Source organism: Trichosurus vulpecula, chromosome 5 (genome assembly GCF_011100635.1).
Source record: "Trichosurus vulpecula isolate mTriVul1 chromosome 5, mTriVul1.pri, whole genome shotgun sequence".
NCBI lineage: Eukaryota > Metazoa > Chordata > Mammalia > Diprotodontia > Phalangeridae > Trichosurus > Trichosurus vulpecula.
In genome coordinates, this window is record NC_050577.1 from 15,596,650 (window position 1) to 15,618,063 (window position 21,414).

At 46.3% G+C, this 21,414-nt stretch overlaps 2 protein-coding genes across 4 annotated transcripts in view; one reads left to right on the forward strand and one right to left on the reverse strand.

Annotated features, from left to right (window-relative positions):
- Window positions 1–606: 606 nt before the first annotated feature.
- Window positions 607–9,120, forward strand: MALSU1 (mitochondrial assembly of ribosomal large subunit 1). Its single transcript, XM_036761170.1, has 4 exons — window positions 607–850; window positions 2,921–3,099; window positions 4,459–4,540; window positions 7,455–9,120. The coding sequence occupies exons 1-4, from the start codon at window positions 628–630 to the stop codon at window positions 7,646–7,648; spliced, it is 678 nt and encodes a 225-aa protein (XP_036617065.1). The 5' UTR covers window positions 607–627; the 3' UTR covers window positions 7,649–9,120.
- An 806-nt stretch (window positions 9,121–9,926) lies between these two features.
- IGF2BP3 (insulin like growth factor 2 mRNA binding protein 3) overlaps window positions 9,927–21,414 on the reverse strand; it is a 105,516-nt gene continuing 94,028 nt past the window's right edge. Inside the window, exons 12-17 of one of the 3 annotated variants that reach the window (XM_036761474.1) lie at window positions 18,531–18,535; window positions 17,265–17,384; window positions 14,745–14,819; window positions 12,844–12,975; window positions 11,974–12,087; window positions 11,407–11,710 (exon numbers count right to left, since the gene is read on the reverse strand). In XM_036761474.1, the coding sequence (XP_036617369.1) occupies window positions 11,567–11,710; window positions 11,974–12,087; window positions 12,844–12,975; window positions 14,745–14,819; window positions 17,265–17,384; window positions 18,531–18,535 (590 nt within the window). In that variant the 3' untranslated portion in view covers window positions 11,407–11,566. Of the gene's footprint in view, window positions 11,711–11,973; window positions 12,088–12,843; window positions 12,976–14,744; window positions 14,820–17,264; window positions 17,385–18,530; window positions 18,536–21,414 lie in introns of all 3 variants that reach the window. The other 2 variants (XM_036761475.1, XM_036761473.1) reach the window with 2 other exon arrangements.

Below are 21,414 nucleotides of genomic sequence, written 5' to 3' on the forward strand. Positions count from 1 at the left end.
CTGAAAAGAGTTCTGGAAGCCCCCTGCGGGCAGACCTGCTCCTTTCTTTGTCCCCAGAGGCCACCAGGGGGCGCCGGGGTGCACAGAGCGTAGGGCCTGGGCGGGGAGGGGGCGACCTCTGCCTGCCTCAGTTTCCTCGGCTGTTCAGTGGAGATGCTACCAGCACCTTCGAAGTGCTCAGCGCGCAGTGATTTCCTGGCACACAGTAAGTGCCCTAGAAATGCTGGTTATCGGCCCTAGTGGGCAGCCTGGTACACAAGAGGTGCTTAATAAGTGCTTCATGGCATTGGGTCCCCGCAGCAGTGAGGAAGGGGCCTCCCAAACCCCGAAGCGCCAGGGCCCTCCAGGACCCAGGTGACGCAATCCCCTTCCTCCGCCCACGCGCCCGAAGCGCGTCCCCAACCAGCAGGGCGAGCGCGCGGGCACGCGCACACTAGCGCAAGGCTCCCGCCGGAACTGCAGTGGTCCCGGCGCTAACGTCACGCCTCTGCAGCGACCAATCGCAAACCGCCGAGTGCCCTCGATAGCGCCAATGAGGGCTCCGCACTCCGGCCCAGAGAAGGAGGGGCGGGGTGGCCGCTCGAGGCGGGGCACGTGAAGCCCCCTCCGGCCCGCGCACGCGCAGTGATGGGTCCGGGCCTGCTACTGGGCGCGCGCTGCTGGGCGCGCGTCCTGCCTCTGCTGAGGCCCAGCTCCGGCTTGCGCTGGCTTGGCACGAGGGCCTCGCCTCCGCAGGTGCACAGCCGGCTGGGCCGGGGCCTCTCTCTCGCCTCGGCCGCGGGGGCTCGCGGGCTCCGAAGCGGAGCGCGGCGAGACCAGGCCGACGCCCTAGCGGAGCGGGCCGCTGCAGGTACGGGGTCGCCCGCGGCCGCCGCTTCCGGCTCGGGCCCGCCCCTTCCGGCTCTTGGCCTGGAGCCCTCTTTCGCCCAGCGGGGAAACTGAGGCCCGGGAGGAGGAGGGGGGGAGGGGATGCCGCTGGCCGGGATCGTGTGTCCCAGCCTCGGTCTTGAGCCTCAGTTTGCTCGTCCGTAAGATGGGAGTGATGCCGACGTACCCGGGTGGCGAGCACTTGAGCAGGGCCACGTGAACAAACCGGCCCGAGAGGGCGCCGGGCGGGGCTGAGGGCGCCAATCCCCATAGAGGGGACCTAGCCAGGGAGCGTCTAAGGGGGTCAGAGCCCAGTGAGGCCCAGAGGACGAGGTCTTTGTCCCTGGCGCTTGTCAGGCCCGGCACATAGTAGGTGCTACTAGCGCTTCTACACGTGGCGTCTTTGAACCTCCCGAAGCCGCGTGATCGGCGCTACGAGTTCTTCTCATTCGACAAGGGGGGGAAACTGAGTCACGGGGAGGCCGAGAGTGTCCCTGGGGTGGCACAGAGGGAGGATTTAACCCCGGCCCGAGCCCAGCGTTTTATCCCCGGACGCTGCTCTGTTATGTGCAGCCGACTGGGCCCGGTTAGACTCCGGGCCACAAGTTCAAATCCAGCCTCAGCAGCTTCCGGGCTGTGTGACCCTGGACAAGTCCTTTAAGCCCTCAGCTGCCCGAGTCGTAGAATTGGGATGGTAAAGATGCTTCCCAGGGTGGTTGTGGAAGGAGCCGTAGCACGCTAGCCCCTTTGACTACCTATCCCCGCCCCCATAGGCTCTGGGAGACGCTGTTTCCTGGCCAGCAGCTAACCTGGCACAAGCCTCCGCCTCTGGCAGCATCGCTCAGGGCCCGAGGACCAGCTTGGCCCCTCCACCCCACCCCCCTTCCGCCTTTTATTATGGAGGGTGGGTTTTTAGGCTGTGTTTTTGTGCGGAAGCTACAAGCGGGTCATGGCCCCCCCCGGCCCTCAGGCCTTCCCTGGCCTTTCAGCCCCACCTGGCCGGCAGGCCTCCTGCTGTGTGTCCCGGCTTCACCTGCTGCTGATGGAAAGGGTGATGCCTTGAGAGTCAAAGGTCCTGGGTTCAGGTCCCAACCTTGAGAGCACAGTGCTATGTGCAGGGACATGCTTGCTCACATGTCATGGAGGGAGCTGGGCCAGACAGTCCCCTGGGGTCCCTCCAGCTTCTGAGCTGGGCCCCCAGAGCCTCATGTTCAGTCGCACCCTGGCCGAGCCTGGAGCCATCGAGGGTGCAGCATGGCCTGACTGATGGGGAGGAGAGCCTGGCTCAGCTCCCAGAGGTCTTTGCAGGCTCGTGGTCAGGCTCCTGCCTGCCCCGGTATGGGCCCTGCTTCAAGTCTAGGTGAGCAGAGTGGCCATTGTGGGCCTTGAGGTGGTCCAGAGGTGTGCCTCGGTACCCCGGGCCTTGTCAAGCCTTAGGGATGTGACGCTTTCTCCAAGAAAAACCATCCCACTCCACTCGTCTGTTCATTGGACCGGTGCTGTATAGCTGTGTGTGTGTCCCTGGGATCACCTTGTGAGCACCTGGAAGGCAGGGGCAGCATCTTGTTCTTCATACCCATCCCCCCAGACCAGGTGTTGGGCATCTCTTTGTGGAGGGGACTGATGCTGACTTTGAGGGAAAGAGACCTTGTGAGGGTGGAGCAGGATGGAGGTGGAGGATGTAAACCAGGGTGAAGGGGGTGTTTCTTGGTCTAGACTGTTTTGCTAGCACTCCATGGTGCTGGTCTGAAGAGTCCTGAAGTGGATAGAGCTGCTGCTAACCTAGATTTGTGTAACTAAGTCTCTAAAAGTTCCCTTTTATGATTGCATCTCTGTGTGAGAGAATCCTTGTGTCCTGGGCTCATCTGAGTGTTTCTTATTAGTAGAGCTAAGGGGCCCCCAGATAATTCTGTACAAGAGCTTTGTGTCGGGATAGGATCTGGGGAGAAACCCTAGGCCCCCTGGCCCTCCTCCAGGGTCGGGGGCCTAAGTGAATGCCCACCTGCTGGTGGAGATGGTCTTTTAGTTACACATACTTGGGTATGTATTCCAGGTCACACCGGACCCAAATTTGACATCGACCTGTTGGTGTCTCTCTTGAGGCAAGAAAATGCAAAAGATATTTGTGTGATCCAGGTTTCTCCAGAACTGAAATATACGGATTACTTTGTGGTTGTGAGTGGAACCTCCCCGAGACACTTAGAGGCTATGGCCCAGTACATAGTGAAGATGGTAAGTGATGTCACACTTTCTTTTGTACTAAAAGGGTGGATGTCATCACAGCCTGGAGCTGACCTGGGGCTGGGAAGTCAGCAGGGCTCTGTCTAGTCCAGAGGTTTCTGGAGGACTGTATGGATGATGACCATATGGGAGGCGTCTGTAAGGGACTGCTGCCTGGAGGGGGAGAGAAGCAAAGCCCCAGGCTTCCTTATTTCCTGCTCTTTTGAGCTCTCCACTGAGATCTTGCCCTGATGGAAGTGATTTTAGGGAACAGTCTGGCAGATGGGTCACAGGAGTAACCCAGACCACTGCCCAGCTGGCCCCTGGAGCCTGTTGTGAAATGGTGTGTTCCTACTCATTATGAATGTTCTGCTCTGCATCTCAGTGAAGAAGGGGCGTGCACTGGGGGTGCTCCATGTGGGTCCCATCAGTGCTCCCGGAGCAGACAGCAGGCAGAGGAGAGAGGGCTCTGCATGTGGAGTTAGAAGCCCCAGGTTTGAATTTGGGCTTTCTTACCTGCTGCCTGGGTGACCTGGACAACTTCCTTAGCCTTTCTGGGCCCCAGGTTCTCATCAGTGGGACATGAGGGGATTGGGTATCTAAGCTACCATCTAGTTCTCTATCTTGGAATGCCACATACTCTCTCAGGAGGAGGAAAACAGACTGCTGACACTGCCTGCCACCTTGGAGAATGGTCTCAGGGAGACCCTGAGCTCTCAGCCACTCTTCTAGGGGGTGCCTTACATGCCTAAAATGGAAGGAAGCCTGCAGGGTGATATGATGTCCACACTGCCCTTGGTGTCCCTGCTGTGCACATGGGGTAGTGGAGAGGCTCCGTAGACGGGCCTGGTCCCTGTGCTGAAGAGGGCCAACACTTTTCTGTAACTTGGGCTGAATTGGTATTTTCAGAGTAGGCTTTCTCAGCCTGAGAGAGTACATCTGAACGTTGGCTCTCCCCTTACAAACTCCAGACTGTTTCTTGTTGGGTTTTAGGGCATATCTGCCTCCCACATTAGAGTGCCTTAATTTGTTAATGTGTTCATTTTGGAAGATGAGAGTGAATCAGAACTCAGGGTTCCAGATCTGGCCCCTTCCCTTACAGTTGTGGGGTGGTAACCAGTGGGAGCAGCCCAGTGCTTCTAGCTTTGAAGGGGGAGGAGGGATCATCTCCATCTTGGAGGACCCTGACCATTGGGTAACTGAATTTCCTTTTAAGCTTTAGTGGATATTCCAGAACAGTTCTCTTATGGTAGAGGTTACCTTTCCCCAAGTAAAAATACCCCTTTTTGGTCCATACATGAATTTTAAATGCCATGAGGACCTTGTAAAGAAGAGTGGTGTACTTTGTGCTCATCTGGCTTTTTGTTCCAGCATAAGTTCCTGAAATCCAAGAGTGATGCTTTTGTTCGGATTGAAGGGAAGGATGCGGATGATTGGCTGTGTGTGGATTTTGGTAAGGTTGGGGGGAGGGTCTCGGGGACATTTTACAGACTCAGGCTGTTTCAGGGGTGATATACAGCAAAGAAGTCTCTCAGCTGGTACTGGAAACTCCTTTCAGACTGTTTTTGGTAGGCAGGAAGTAGGTCTTTGAGAGCAGCATGCCTGTCACCAAGGGAAAATGACTGAAATTTGTTTTAAACATTAAAACAAAGATTTACAGAACGACCCACCAGGAAGCCTGGTGTGCACACCTCCCCTCCCCTGAACATCCCGCTATGCCTCCTCCCCACTTTGGACCCAGATGCTGAGGTGGGGGCTTGCCACCATTCATTCATCCCCATCATTCATTCATTCCACAAATGTTTAAAAGCCTGCTACATGCAAGGTGGTGTGCTTTGCTAGAGCATGGAGGGGGAGAGCGGAATCCAAAGATGAATGAGACATTCACTGTCTTCTGGGAACATGCAGCCTAAGGGTAAAATATGATGGAAACGAGTGAACTACGAGGCCGAGGATGGTATGTATGGGCATGGTGCAGACATGGAGCGTTTCGGGGGGACATCCTTGCTACCCAGGCACATCAGGAAGGTGTCATTGCATAAGCAGCAGCAACAGCATCTGACCTAGGTCTTAACATGTGGACGATCCTTTCTTTAATAAGCACAGATGGAGGGGAAGGGAGTGAGCCAAGGCAGGAAAATGCAAAGCATGTTCCAAGGATGGAGCCCTGGGATGGAGAGCCAGCGCTTCTGGCGTCTGATCTCCACTTAGCTCCTTCCTAACTTGATGCCCATTGACAAGGCGTCGTTTCCTCCTCTGTAAGGGGGGTGGGAGGTACCTTCCAGCACTAAGATTTCATGAGTCGAAGCTGGTGGGTAGGGGCTTTGTGGTTGATGATGGAGCATGGTATTCGAGGTTAGTGACCAGAGAACTGACGGGATCGGAGAAAATTGGGACAGTGAATTTGGAAAAACATTTGTTGGAGCCAGGAGACCAAGTGCAAGGGGGTAGCAGTGGTCTTGACCTAGAAAGGATGGATGTGGAAAAATTGGAAGAGGCTTGAGAAGTTGGTGAAGTAAGGGAAAGGAAGAAGAGTCAGAAAACTCCAGGCTTAAGCCTGGCATTGACAGGGCTGGTATAGAGAAGGCTGGGGAAGATGAGCTCTGGAAATGACAGACCTCCAGGTGGGTCACTAGAGGAGGCATACTTAAGTTCTGCCACCTTGGTGTCCAAATTAAGGGGAACAGGGTCAGGTAGACTCCAAGAATATTAGTGCTGGAAGGGTGATCTAGGCTCACCCTATCCTTTCTAGGTGAGGAAACAGATCCAGGAGAAGTGAAAGTAGGAGCCCAGCTCACAAAATAAGGTAGCAGCTGAGCTGCTCTGTGCAGAGCCCTGGGCTGGGTGCAGAGAGAGGAAATGAGGAAGGCCTTGGCGGGCCCATCCTCGTCCATCAGGTGCTCTTTCCACGCTACTGGGGCAGAAGGACCAAGGAACAGGCCAGTGTGAGCCCTTTACAGCTTCTAGCTAACAACTGGATATAACCCCTTCTTTGTTTGTCATCTAAAATTGATCTGTAAGAGATAGCACATGGAAAGCTCATCTTTCCTTTACCGTCTAGTAAGAAATTGGAAGATGAAGACCAGCATACATGAGCCACCATGTTGGCCTGGCTAGATTTGTTAAAAATTGTACACTTTATATTCATACCCCATTTAAAGTGATCTTTTTATGCAGAGAGAGAGAGTGTCTGTGTGTCTGTGCATGTTCCTCCCCGTCCTTCCCTGGTTGTGTTCCTCTTTTCAGTAAATAACATCGATGTGTGTCTTTTGGTAGTTATGGTTTCCTAATTTTCTGGAATTAAGAACTTGGCTTCCTAATTATTATCGTGGCTCTGTTCTGATCAGCATTGTTAATTGAGCACATCAGAATTTTGATGTAGCTATAAAATCAGTTTTTGAAAAAGGAACCCCTGCTTTTGGATGCATGTAAACAATAACGCAAACATACACTTCAACTCTGAGGAGATGGATTGCTCAGATGAGAATGTGTGTTTTATGGGGGCAAAGTTAGTCTTGCTGATTAGTAGTTTAAATGAGTCCTAATAACCAGAAGAATTATTTACAGTAAAGTAAACAGGGAGCCTGTGTTGGAGAGGGACAGGCTACACTTGGTCTGTGTTAGAGAGAGCTAAGTATGGTTTAGTGGAAAGTAGAGTGAACCTGGAGCCCAGAAGCCTCCTTTCTGTCTTTGGTGAAACCATTCAGCCTCTCTGCTTCACTCTCGGGAAGACGAAGACATGACTGCTTGTATTGTTTACTTTGCAGTGTTATTTTAAGGAAAACACTCATTAGCTAAAGAAATGAGTTGTTCTGTATGCAAACATAGCCAACCTGTGCCAACACCTACACAGCACTTTTAATACTGGTAATTTGCTTAGCAGTAGTTGTAGTAATTTTTAGCTGTCTGCAAAAAATTAGGTAAAGGCTTGGTTGGTCTTTAAAGACCAACTTAAGATTTCCTTCCTCCACTCTCTCTGAATCCTTTCCCCCTTTTTGAAAGAATAGGAAAGTTTGGGGTTAGAAAAACACTTTTGCTAGTTCTACACTGGTGGGGTACATTACAGCAATGGAAAAAGTCAAATTCTTTCAAAATGAAAACTGCTTTTTGTGAACACCATCACTACTTAGGTTCTAGAAACTAGCCTCTGATGGGAGGGTCACTTCTTAGAGAAAAAGGCCTTGGAAGGGTCTCAGTCTAAATTGTTGCCAAAGCCCTGGTGGGTGTCCCTGTGGTAGTAGTCTTTGAGAGTTAACTGTGTTCACAGACTCTGCTCCTCCAGTTGCTTTCATTCTTAGCTAAGAATCACAAGTCTAGGAGCAAATCCAGTCTTTATTCTTCTTGTAACTCTTTCATCTCCCTGACAGGCAGTATTGTGATTCATTTGATACTTCCCGGGACCCGAGAAATCTACGAATTGGAAAAGTTATGGACTCTGGGCACTTATGATGATCAGTTAGCTCAGATCGCACCAGAGTCACTGCCTGAAGACTTCATCCTTGGATTTCCACCAGAAGAGGAGCCTTTGGCGTGTTCTCCATTAGAGGCCGAGAGAGAATAAAATAAGAGCTTTGAAGCAGCTAGTATCCGGCAATGTTATTATGGGGTTTTCTGTTTGGATTTGCAGTGAATTAATCCACAGTACATTTTCTGAGTCCTGTCTGAAGCCTCTGATGGCTGCCGCTCAGGGCCAAGCACACTCTCTCATGCACTTGGTGTGGAAAACTCATGGAAAACATTGAAAGCTTTGGAAACTGGGCAGTGGCAACACTTTAGGGACTGGCTGGACCTTTCAGACAAGTGACCTCAAACAAGAAGCATGGCCTACAGCCAGGAGGGGAGTTTTCGGACCTCACTGGAGATGGATGATTTATGCATCTAACCAAACTCACATTTCTTCTGGTCTCTAATCAGAGTCTTGTGGAATCTAGCCTGGCTTGGAGGAGTCACTTCTTGTATCATTGAAAGAACTCTCTTTTCAGCTTACAGGTTTAGCACAGGGCAGAAATGTCCTTTTGTTAAGGACTTCCCTGGGGATCATCTACATTGAGTCTTCATGTTTATTTTTATTTATGGGGAGAGAAGAAAACTTCCATGTGAAAAACAGGCAGCTCAGCTTATGGACTTTCTAGATTCGATATTGATGGAATGTGAAATAAAAAAAATTAACTAATAGGGTTCTTAATTTCCAATTTATAGTTTGCCCCTGAACCCGAATTTAAGGCACCATAATTTTAGCTGTAAGCTTGTTGATAGGAATTTAGAGTATGATTATATTTAACCACTTCCTCTGAGTGCCTGTCCACATTAATGGTTGTAGAATTTAAGTACTGCACATTTTAGAGGAAGGTGTTCATAATTCTAAGCTCATGGGTTCAACTGGCAGTCAGGTGCTTCTAGCTTGCCAAATACCCCCTGGCCAAAACTGCTAGAGATCTCTAGTTGTTTAGAGTGACAAAGCTTTCTTCCCTAAACAGAAATGTTTGGTTAACAAAACAGAGAGAGGACACAAGCTGCAGAGATTGGTCCAGAATTTTAGTCTCCTCTGCCTCAAAAAAAGTCCTTTTTCCCTTAATTAGTTTAGAATACCAGCAATGGCATTTTTCTACCATGCCTCGGAGGTGTGTTGTACAAACCACAACTGTGCTATCTAATCTTTGCATTTTAAAGGTAATTTCTGGCTTAAAAAAAAAGAGAAATCCCTGCTGGCATTCAACTCTGTCAACTTTCACACCAGAGTTACACACACACCATGAGCCATGGTGGGAGTATGTGGGGCTGAGTCAGAAGGAAAAGACATCCTGGAGGCATCTGGAGAAGAGGAGCTGGCTTTGAGCTGGCCGTGCACCTAAGGAAAGCTTTCTTTGTCCAGGACAGACAGATCCTAACCTGCACTTTGCCAGTGAATGTATCTTATCTCCGAGCCATTCCAGGACCTCTCTGAATTCCAGACAGAAAAGTAATGCTCATTTGGGTTAGCTTAAAAGGCTAAATATGGAAGAAAAAATAAAACCACATACTAAGCAAACTAAACTTAAAGAATTATTCCTTCTTCTATTGAGCTGCACTGGGGGCAACATGTAGACAAAAATGAATCCTGCTCTAGGGGACGGGGAGAGGAGTATTAAGCTCATTTGCAGATTTCCTAAGTAGGCCCAGACACTCCCAATGAACAAATCTTAATTGAAAACAGTATAGCATTTAATCATACTAAAAGGCTAAAAATTAAAATAGCAGTACTTAGAATAAAGCACCTATCTGTTAAGAATGCAAAGCTGTGGCCACTCAGGAGCCTGGGCTTAGACTTGCCTCAGCCGAAAGGCCAAGTGCTAGACAGAGACCGTTCAGACGGAAGCAATTCAGGTTCCTTAGAAAAGTTTCTAAACTCTTAAGTGATGTTCCACGGATGAAAGGGAGAGGCTCATTCTCTGCTAAAACTGCCAAGTATCATTTTAAAACCAATTAAGAAAACAGGAAAATTGATCATTTTCAGAATTATCTAAACTGTATGAGGGTTTTTTTTTAAAGGAGGGGTGGGATGGGAGGAGTGTACTCTATGCAGCAATGCCTTGTTTTAATATGATTTTAAGAGGGAGATCAATCAAATTCTGTAGCTGGCCCTTGGTGATTGGGCTCTTCATGCGCAAAGACATCCTAGGAGAGGGCTCAGAGGCAAATTGCCTGGCTCTGTGTAGACCACTCACATCCATTCACACACTCATGTACACACACAGTCATGTACACACACACACAGTCACACCCATGCACACCAAGTGTTGCCGCCGCATTTCACAAGCTGAGGTAGATTGAAGTTTATTGGAGAAACTTGAATGCGTAGTAGCACAATCATTTTTTTTTTTTCAAATTACATTTTGAAATTGGAGAGAAATTTAGTTTTCCTACATCCCTGTCTTTTGACTAATTTATTTTCAGCTGGTTGGTTGCAGACTGTGTATAAATCCTGCTTCTATTTTATCTTTAAGCCAGTCTAGGAGGCTTTATTTTAGGTGGCTTTTTTTTTTTTAACACTTTTGGGGTTTTTTTCCTTGTTTAGCTCATTTTTAGACTTTCCAGGTGGTTTAGTGTGGCCCATGACAGTGGCTGGGTATGTAGCCTTTGCTTTTCTTTAAATATGGTCATATCTTTGACCTTTCCTGCCCCTCCCTGGTTGTGGTGATCATCTAAAAGCATGACAAGCATTAGAAATGGCCCAACAGATCACATGGCCTACAAAACTGAAGAGGAAGCTTGCTCTTTGAACACAATGGACGTCCGCATGGACTGCAATGATCTGCACTGAAGCATTGTTTCTTTAGGCATTGATGGTCAGAGGCACAAAGGATTCATGCATCTAATCAAGGAGCGCAAACAGTCCAGTCTCCTGGTTCAGCTCGATCCCCCACACCCCCAGCATCTCGCCATCACTTCCTGGTTCTGTTCCCCACAAGAGGACCATTTCTTTTAAAGCCCATTTGAAAAGGAAAAACACAAGTGGCATTGCTGCTCTCCTATTGGCATTGTTCAGGATCACAGGACATTGACTAAATTTGGCAAATTTTGGTGGCAAAAGCCTTAGAAGGCCTGAGTTTTTGTTTTCCAATTTTATTCCCATCAACCACCAGCTCAAAGCACTATGTGCTCTTTGCCCAATTATCTCATCTTGTTTCTGTTGGCCAATCAGATTTTAAATCTGCTTTGTTTAAAAAAAAAAAGTTCTGGGACTACTTGTTTTATCAAACGTACAGATTGCCAAAAGAAAAGAAAGATTTTTTTTTGTTTGTTTTTTGCTTTTTTTTTTTTTTTTTTGGTTTTTTGTTTTTTTTTTTTTTTTTTTAAGTGCTCTCTACGCTTGAGGTAGTTTTGTAAAATGCATATTCTTTCCACGCCCTGGCCAACACACTCAACATTTCCCTTAGTAAAAATGCAACCAAATTTTTAAAAAATGCCACTGGCTTGGGGTACATACATCTAATGTTTAATTATACTTGTTGACAATTTACTGGATATAATTCTAGTCCACCAATCATACCACCGGCTTATTTTCATGAGCAATGGATAAGGAGCAATGCCTTTCTTTCTCTCTGTTCAAGTTGGTAAGGTGAGAACACAAAGCTTAATTCAACCAACTTCTAAAATGGTAAGAGAATATCAAGGACAATAAACATCAAGTCACTTTACAACAAATTTCAAGAATAGAACACAAGGGAAATGACTCTTAATTTTCTTGTTCTTGTTGGTGTTGCTGTTTCCTTCTTCTTGTTGGTTCCTTTAAAGCCAGGTTCCGGAAACTTGAGAGGACATTACATAGAAATTTTTTTAAAACACGAATTCAAAATTTGCCTGGTCTTCAAATAAGCTTTTGGGTAGGTGGGACTTCTAATTGTGATTTAGGGATAGGTGTTTCCTCACCCATCTATTATATTTAGTCTCGTCTTTGGTTTGGCATCTTTTGTTGAGATGGGCCGTTTCCTTAACCTCTCTATTTCCGCCTGAGCTGAGACTGGCCGCTTGGCCCAGCGGCACCACTGCCACCAGCTGCAGCGGCAGAATTGGCATTCTTCTGCTGCATTTGCTGCTGCCTCTTAACCTGGGCCAGAATCTCTTGGATTTTTCTCTGGGCGAGCTGTAAAAGGACAAAGCCTCGTGAAGAACACTAGGTCAAAACTCAGTAAAAGCTCTGCAGCCATCCCGCCAAATCTCTTGTTCTACCGGCTCTTAAAGGAGAGGTCAGCGGAAGAACAAGGACAGAAACCCGCTCTCTAAGACAGGTGTCTGGAACTCACAGCCAGTGTTACCTTGCCACCAACCTCACATGCAGATAGGCAGGAGGAGGAGGAACAAGAATATTTAAAGGCCTGCCTGTGGACGCGCTCATCTACCACTTACCTGGCACGCGTAGAAATGGCCAGTGATCTTCACAATCACCTCGTCATTCTCATCAGGAATCTGATCACGAGGAACCACCACCTCAGCGCTGGTCAGATTCTGCAGCTCGTTCACCTGCAAACAAGTTTTAAAATGATTACTGGGGATGTCCTTTTCGTGTAATGGGAGCTCTAGTAATAAGAGCATTGTTCAGCCTGTCCTGAATGGCTTCTTCTGATCCCTCATCATGTCATGGAAGTGACTCACCATGCTTCCTCAAAACCAGGCTGAAAATGAATGTGGGCAGATCTGATCCCAAGCTGGGAAAGTATATAGTCCAGTAATTGTGTTATTGAGACCAACTTAAGTTTCAGGATGACTTATGGCAGTGGACCCACTTAGAAGTCATATCAGGATCTCAATCTATGTGGAGGAGGAAGCAGCCCCCCCTGAGAAAATCATAGGTCTTTGAGATATTGTGAAGGCATCATCCCTTCGTAGGAGCATTACTAGGACTCGTAATTATTTAAGTGCAACATGTAATTTGAACGGAGCATTTAAGGGAACTAAGCTCTTTAATAAGTATTAAAATACTTAAAAGTGTCACCTCCTTACAGTTGCTCAAAGTAGAGGTGCCGGCTTAGTACCTCAAGCACAGTTCTTTTCTCACCACTATGCCCAAGGGGATAGTATTTACAGAAATGCCTGGCCAGTGTCAGTGGGAAGTCTGCGATAGAACAATGGTGATGGAGCAGGGGCCAGCATCCTGGGCTCTGATCTGAGCCTGAGGGGGTGCCTTTGGCACGTGGTCCTGTCCATGAACAGGCCCAGACTCGGTCCTCTGACTCTTTCCCTCTCATAGGATTGCCAGGGTTTCACTGAAACACTTGCCGTCTTTCCTCCTTTGCCGATGACTCTCCCGGCGGCAGATGAGGGCACTTTAATCTGGGCCTCCAGCTTTACCTCCTCCTTGGGGCCAAAGAAGTTCTCCTCCTTGAGCTTTCCATAGATCCGTCCCTGAGCCTGGAAATATAAACACCAACCCCACGATCACCAGGGAGCAAACACACAGGGGCAGTAATTCGGTAAGACAATGCCAGTGACTTCTGGAGTATTAACATACCACATCACCTCTGAGTTTGGAAAAGCCCTGCATTTAAAGACAGTGGGTGGGCATACACAGTGACAGAGAAAGATGAGGCACCTGATCTGATGGAGCAGTAACCGAGTGACTGAGAACATAGTACCCAGGACATTACTTGGTACTTGGCAGCAAATTAGAATAATTTGTCATCATCGCTTAAGGAAAATTATTTTGTCTGCATCTCTGCCCCAAAGGTAAAATCCCACATGGTTCCATGCAGCCAAAAAGCAGCTAAGTGCATTTTCTCAGAGCCCAACCACACTGGGCACCAGACTGCCTGGCCTCTTAATGCAGAGCCACTCTTCCTGGACCAGGAAGAACCTAAACTGACATTTGTCAGACCAAGCTAAATTGTTTTCTGCCCTGGCCAGGACTTCAAAATACAATCAGATCTTGAATGGAATTAGCCCACTAGTGATCCATTTCCAACAGAGTGTCAAATGCATAAACCATAGGGAACAGTCGGCACACCCTGCAGAAGGTATGAGGACACCTGTACAGATGAACCCACGCCGGCTTTTCCTCCAGTCACACCAATTACCAGCAAGTTGTACTGAAGAAAAGAGTAATGAAGAACCCAGTCAGCTAGCAGCTCATCTGCCAAGGCCAAACACAGAGTCCGCACCCCCTCTGCTTTCCCTACTGTCAACACAATCATCACTGACACCAAACACAAACACAGTTCTGATTCTGTGTTGCAGGATTACAGGAAAGAGGAAGTCTATTGCTTCAGTTTCCTCCATTTTATCCACTCTGAAAGCTTCTGGACATAGGAGTAGCCAGGCTTTAACATGAGAAAAGATAGTGTGCCTTCCTTCCCAGATTCTATGGGGCAAAATGTCTACCTTCTAGAGACATAAATAGGAGCCTCTGTGCAAATTTAAATGATACGGCTCTTTTTGACATTTATAGTTCAGGTAATGGTAAACTTTAAGAATTGGTGCAAAGGCCAGGAACAAAATTGGGGCATCTCTCAACATAGGCAATTTGCATTATTCCAAGCAGTGATTTGTCATTCTCAACAAAACTAATGAATAAAGCCTTAGCAGTAGTAGATAAATGACCAAAAGGCAATCCAGTATCAAGATTTTAGCCAAAAGGCTTAGTTTGGTTGCAAATGCAACATTTCCACTTTTGGGAAAGCAAGAGCCAGAAGGGAAGGGCAGCCTGTCAGAGTGAGGCCAGTGGAGATATGGGCATGTCTAGGACCACCAAGGACAGGAAGAAATGAATCCATTTGCTACAGATGAGGGATTTTCTCAGAAAGAGGTCCGAAAAACTAGGCATAAATGAATTCCCTAAGGCTCTGACAGCCCAAGCCAACAGATAAACATGGCATCTCTCAAAGGCAAGGAACTTGGACAAAAGCAGCCTTGAAAAAATATTTAAAGTACTTTCCCTCTCAAGTTTGTTTTAAAATCTTGAGCATATAGAAATATATTTCAATGAGCTGTTTTGAGGATAACTCCAGTTATGCTCATACGATCGAACACTAAGGCCTTAGGAAAATAGATCCCCAATATTACTCAAGTTCATTTTAAAGGGAAGAAAAAAGCTACAACATTATGGAAAAAAGAGCATCTAATACATTGTCTAACACTGAACACCACCTAACTAGGGCCATTCTATATGTCTGTGCAGACCATACCTTAAATTGGGCCTCAGGGGGTCCAGTGATGATCACCATCCTCTCCTTGGCATCAGGGGTCTCAGGTGGGGCAATCTACAACACAAAAATTTCATCAGCACGGAGGTCTGTTTCTGAAAGTACACTGATTTCCATGATACTTTTTATGACATTATGAAGTGCATATTGAGACAAATGGGGAAGAGGAAATATTAAGGAAGGCACTTTAATGGTATTGATAAGGAGTACATTAAGGTGTCCAAATCACTCACAGAGAAACAGAATCCTAGAGCTGCTACACCTAAAGGCCAACTAGTCGAGCCTGTGTTTGAACAAACTAAGTCTCCTGAAGACTTGCAATGAACAGTAAACCAGAATATACCGAAGTATCCCAACCTACTCTGGGATAGTGCTCATCATTGGCAAATTTTTCCTCTCTTTGAGCCTGAATTTGTTGTTTCAAAGAAGAAAACCATTTTTTGCATTAAAAGCAGATGGGTCTCATCATCCATGCTATCAAGATGAACACAAACCACTCTGAAAAAAATGGTTATGATCTGGTGGTTTAGCAGTTGCTTCCTTACAGGCAAGGGAAAGTGACTCTCCCTTTTAAATCAGCTTTATTGTATAGAAAACAGTATGGAGAGATACAGCGGCCTCTTGGCACACAGTAAGGGCTTAATGAATGCTTATCAACTGGCTGGAAGAGGCTTTAGAGGTCAACTAGTCCAACTGAGGTCAGGCCTAGCTCAAGAAAATATTGCCTCTCTTTTAGAGAACTTTCCCACAGGAATCAATCACATTTGGCAAAGTGCAAACCCAATACAATGAGGGTTTTCTATTATTTGACATGTATTTATTATCAGTTGGGAGGTAGCTGGAGCAGTGGATAGACAGCTTATGCTCAGAACCTGCTTCTGCCAGTATGACCTTGGGCCATTCACTTCACTTTGATAAGCCTCAATTTTGTCATTGTAAAGTGGGGATAATAATACCCACAGTACCTTCCTCATGGTTATTGTGAGGCTCAAATGTGATAACATATAAAGTACTATGTAGCTCTTACTATAGTACCATGTAATGCAATTTATCACTTGCCTACAGCATTTAAAAAAACTGGATTAATGTTATACAAATCTACCTTTTAGACCATCCTCTCCTTGGCATCCTTTTCTTGGGGTCCCTGGGTAGCTTTATTGAACTGATTTGAGGGAAAGGACTCTTTCTACCCCTCCCACCTTGTAGCCAAGGAGACAAATACCTGTTACTTGAGTCGTCTAAAAACAGTCTAAAAAGTTCCTCAATTCAGCATTTTTTATATATGTATAAATTTATATCATAGGGAAAATGGCAACATCAACCTTGCATTTCAGATGGGACCCCATTTCTCCTTGCAACATAAAAATGAACTTCTTAAGAAGCACACATATCCCTATGAAGATGAATAAATACAGGCAAAATATTAAGGCTCAGAGAATCACAGATTTAGAGCCATAGCACAGCCTTATGAACCAACCCACCCACCACTCTGCAGCCAAGTGGAATTAAAAAATAAAAACATACATTTAAATAATTACCAGTGTATGCCATTGGCCATGTGCCAACATTTTAAAGAGAAGAATGTGCAGGCACCTTCAATACCTTCCCCTTTGTTTTAACTGAGTTGTTTGCCATGTATTTTACAGAAGTGAGCCCAACCCAGGTTTGTGCACACCATGTTTTGTCATTTAGGCAACTGAACTGAAACCCTTCCCATGAAAAAAACAAAATTGTCTGACATGTAGTGAGTCTGGGTGAGCCTGGCAAAAGGAGAAAGGGACCAGGTAGTCACCTAGCTGGTACCCTGGAGGGGAAAGGAGGGAAGAGCCCTGTTCCTTGACTCAGTTGGAGAAAGGGTGTCTGACTCCAGCTCTGGGAAGTCGCTTCCCCAAAGGTCACACATCAGTGCCACAGGCAACAGCTTCAGGATGAGACACACAGTTTATGCCAGTCACAATCCCCATTATTTGGCTCTTGACAGGCCAGTTCATTGCCTCCTGTGCACTCATGCTCTCTGCATTCTTCACTAATGAACAAATCTAGAGAGAACTGGATCAACGGAACCCCAGTTCTCAGATGCCAAGGGGCACAAGTGGGGCCACTCCAGTCTTATGAGTATACTCATTTCAGAGAGTTAGAGGCCTTCTAGTCTAGAGGCAGCCCACAGCTGCCCACATGACAGCATTGGCTCATTCCACCTGTTGGGTTGAAGACCTCCACCAAGAGGGACCCCACCACCCAAAGGCTTCCACATTAGGAGAATTCTCAGGAAGCTTTTCTTTTCAATAGGCCTAAAGTGGTCTCTCTGCCAGTTTCGACTTGAGGTCAGTGAAGAAAAAACAGGACAAAGAGGTTTGAAAAGTCAAGGACACCAAATCCCCTGGAAAGGTGGTCCTGATCAAATGGATCATGTGTTGCCTAAAGCTGTCAAGGGTGGGGCACTTCTCACCCACCCACCCATGTGGCTGGGCCTGGCAGCATTGCATCAGTTATGGGAAATACCTTGATAGAAGCTCCAGCAAAACGAGAGAGCTGCTTGATATGCTGGCCCATCTTGCCAATGATGGCTCCCACAGCCATGGCGGGGATGAACAGATGAACGGTCTCCATTTCAGCTTGTTGCTAGAAGAGGAAAAGATGATAAGGAATCATATCTGCCAAAGACTGGATTAACCAGGGGGGAAAAGGAGATGAGAGACAGACTCCATCCCAAGAATGTTGGTTTTTAATCACACTTCTGAATTCTAGCCAAAGTGCCTTGCACATAGTAATGACTTAGGGAGCGTGAGCAAAATCCAGGATAAATTTTGTGATCCCAGAGCTAGTGATAGAGGAACCTCAGAAGCCAAAGTTTATTCCAAAAACATCTCCCCAGCATACAGCCCCCATGTGATTCAAATGCTTCAGTCTACACTGCATGTCAAAGGCCACCACTAACGGTTATCATGACCACCTAAGACATTATAGGGTTCATGTTTGTGAAAGAATGTTCTTTACATAGCATTGCTTTATACTTTGACAACATCACTGTAACTTATAGATTTAAAACATCTACATGCTGCTTTCCAGTATAAAGCAACCCTGCGGGAGGGCAAAATTAACCAAGTTAAAGGTTAAATAAGTGAACGATTTCTAAACCTCCCCCCCCCATTCCCAAGGTAAATTACAATGAACTCAGCATGTAAATTGCATAACAACTCTTAAGAGTTTCATAAATTTTATAGCTTCCTTTGTGTAGGAGTGATCTGGAATGATAAACAGCCTAGTTTAAAACTGCCAATGAGCCCTCTCATGTGAGATTATCTAACAGTTGGGAAAACTGGCAGCCTTCCCAAAGACTAGCAAATTAAATGCTAGGCTGCACTCATACAAGCCACCCAGCATCGATGCTGTGACCATTAGGAACAACACCTTGCTGGTCTACCACCATAGACAACTACACAGGCAACAAGCATTTTCTCCAAACGAGCATCACCTTTGATCACTGCACACTCGTATCTGGGACCCTGCTTCTGACTCTATACATTTCTGGCCTGTTAGAGACAAAGGCTTCAGAAAACCTCTGGTCCTCCCCCCGTCCCGCCCCCCATCATAAGCTTACATCTAAATAAATGAGAAAGTCTAGAAAAGGCTGCCCTACACCCCCCCCCCCACCCAAAACTCCCTTTCTCCAGCTGACACCCACTCTGTCCCATTTCAGTCTTTTTTCCACGGCCTGCCTCTCACTTCCCATTCTACCAATTATTTGTTCAGCCTCCCATCCTAAACAAATCCTGGGCTCCCCATCCCCTTCCTGGCAATCACTCTTTTGCCAGCCTGCATGGCTGAAGGACATGGTGTGACCCAGCAGGCATGACATTTACACAAAGAACAATTCAGAGCAGCTCTCTTCCTGGAAAAGGTTCTCTCTGTTTATTTTCAAATTTACAGGGCCATAACTGGATCAGCTGAGCTGAGGGTCAGCTCTCAGTGTAAGGGGAGTAGTCGGGGAGCATGCTCAACATGCTCATTTCATTTTCAGTTCACTTGGGTCAGAAAAAGAGAATAAGACAACAATAAACTTACAGATAATCAACTAAGAAACTTAGATGATTATATTTTTGAGACTAGGCAGAATTCCAGAGACCAGGTAAAGGACACCCACAAATGTGCCTCTCTTGGGTTTGTTAAATCATACATTATAGGTTCCTGTTAGGGAGTCTCAATTTTTAAACAAAATCTAGCAAATGTCCATGACCTACATTTAAAAGAATTAACTTGGTCCACTTCATTAAAATCCTTTTATTAATGAAGCCCTTTACACACTAACTACCTTGTGTTATAGGAATGCTTGTCTTGAGAAAGTGTGCCTTTCTTTAGAGTTGTCTCACTTTCTTTTCCAAAGCGGATAGATATCAGGACTACCTCATTTCCCATGAACTAACCCAAGCCAATTCATTAAGCCTGCCAGCAATTGAGAAAATGGCTGTGGGAATGCTAGCCAACAACCCCCCTTCCTTCCCTAAATTTGGTAAATGCCAGAGTTTTGAATTCTTTTGATTAATACTTTTGAGGGTTTTTTTTTAATTGTTGAGTTAAGTCGTGTCTGACTCTTTGTGACCCCATTTGGGATTCTCTTGGCAAAGATACTAGAGTGGTTTGCCATTTTCTTCTCCAACTCATTTTACAGATGAGGGATTGAGGCAAACAGAATTAAGTGATTTCTAGGGTCATGTAGCTACTAAGTATCTGAGGCCAGATCTGAACTCAGAAAGATGAGTTTTCCCGACTCTAGGTCTGGCACTCCATTCACTCCACTGCACTACCTAGCTGCCCCCATTTTTTCATGATAAGTAATTTTTTTCCCAACATAGCAACTCCTGTCAACCCTGGATGACACAAAAAAACAGTTAAACAAAATAAATAACTCAGCAACGTGATGTGACGACATATACAACATCTGACACCAAGAGTCCCCTCCCATTCTAATGAAATAGCCCTCCCTCCTATTACAAGAAAAAGGACAGCCAAGAGGAAGACTTCATTATCTGAACTCTTGAACCAGCACTGGTCACTGCTTTAGATTGAGTTCTGATCCTTTTTTACAGACTATTTTCTTGCCTATGTGTTAAACTAGCGGGCCCCATGTGCCTCAAGTTCATGGAACCAGGATGCTCCCTCAGAGACTTATTTTGTGTTGCAGAAAACTTCAACACATAGCTCAATGAAAAGAGAACCCAGAGGTCCGTGTTCATCTGGGGGAACAAGAGTCCACATAACCATGTTATTTCTTCAATCACATATGGATGGCAAGACCTAAGGACTGAGAAGAGTTCACTAAGAACCAGATGCCAACAGAATATCAACACTTTTCCAAAGACTTCGGCAGACACCCATAGTCAGAATATATGAGATCATCAGGATGACTGAACCAGCCTACATTCACTCCTCCCTCAAAATCAACTTAACAGAAGCCTTAAAAAACAAAATAAGCACCCACTCATAATTTAGTCTCCTTTGCAGAACGCAGCTTAGTCATCTACTTTCCAGGAATCTCGGCAAGGCTGATTTCCATCTGTTATTTCCTTTCCAGCCAGATGCCTCTTCTGCATCTCACTTGTGGAGTTTCCAAGTTTGATGATGAAGACAGTGAACTGATTCTCCACACAACGATTTTGATTCAAACATGGTTAATTTCTTAGCTAATTTCACTGCTAAATCCCTGTTCAAATGTACTTATTTTTAAGATTCCCAATTCAACAACTCCATTCAGAGGCATCTTTACTTTTGTCAATAAGCAATGTTTTCTAAATGCCATTTTCCCAAAAGAAGGTTTATTTTAAGGATGTTGTTCTAAGACTAGATATATCCAGCTCGGGCTGTATGTTGGATGGACTTGGGTGAGAAATTTCAAAGTAGCTCTAAATTTCCTACCTCTTTGCATTTAAAAATTCTTATTAATGAGCCAAGTTAGAACTTGAGATGCAGCTAAAGATTTATTTTGTAGATCCCGTCCAGCTGTCATTGTGGACCATTTCTGATTATTCATTGGTCCATATTTTACAAGGGTTGTAAGCACTGGTGCCAAAGTGATTTGTTCTTCCCAGTGATAAAACAAGGATTTTATGTGTACACACGCACACGCACACACCCCACTCCACGGTGCATCCTGAAAGGGGAGGGAGCAGGAAAAGGGGAGGGAAGCATGATTCTCAGGACTGTAGCAAGAAGCCCTTGAACCTGAGCAAAGAACCAACGGAAGAAGCAGCCAACAGTATGCAGGGTTCGGGGGAGGCTTCTAAAATTGTCCAAGGATTTTCAAACGCATGGTGTGATTGGTACATCGGAGATGGAGAATTCTTGATCTGCAGGACAAACCTAGAATACAACGGTTATTTAGAAAGGAGAAGAGGTGTGCAGATTGAGCCAGCATGCATTCAAGGTGTGATAAGCAGGTAATTCCTGAAGGATTTCCAAATACTTTCTCCTCTTCCAACGGTCCACCTGCCTAACCCTTCCCCACTTCTGGACGCTTTAAGGACAGCCTCTTGGCTTCATCCCATCCATGCTTCTGGCAATCTTGCTGAAGCAGCTTGGAGAACAGCAGACAAGATCCAGTCTTCAAGGGAGACAGTGACACGGACAGGAGAAAGAGCCGTGAAGAGGGGCACGC

Coding starts and splice junctions, on each gene's coding strand:
- MALSU1 (XM_036761170.1), top strand. CDS start 628: ATGGGTCCGGGCCTGCTACTGGGCGCGCGCTGCTGGGCGCGCGTCCTG. Junction 851..2,920: donor AGCGGAGCGGGCCGCTGCAG/GTACGGGGTCGC, acceptor TATGTATTCCAG/GTCACACCGGACCCAAATTT. Junction 4,541..7,454: donor TTGGCTGTGTGTGGATTTTG/GTAAGGTTGGGG, acceptor TCTCCCTGACAG/GCAGTATTGTGATTCATTTG.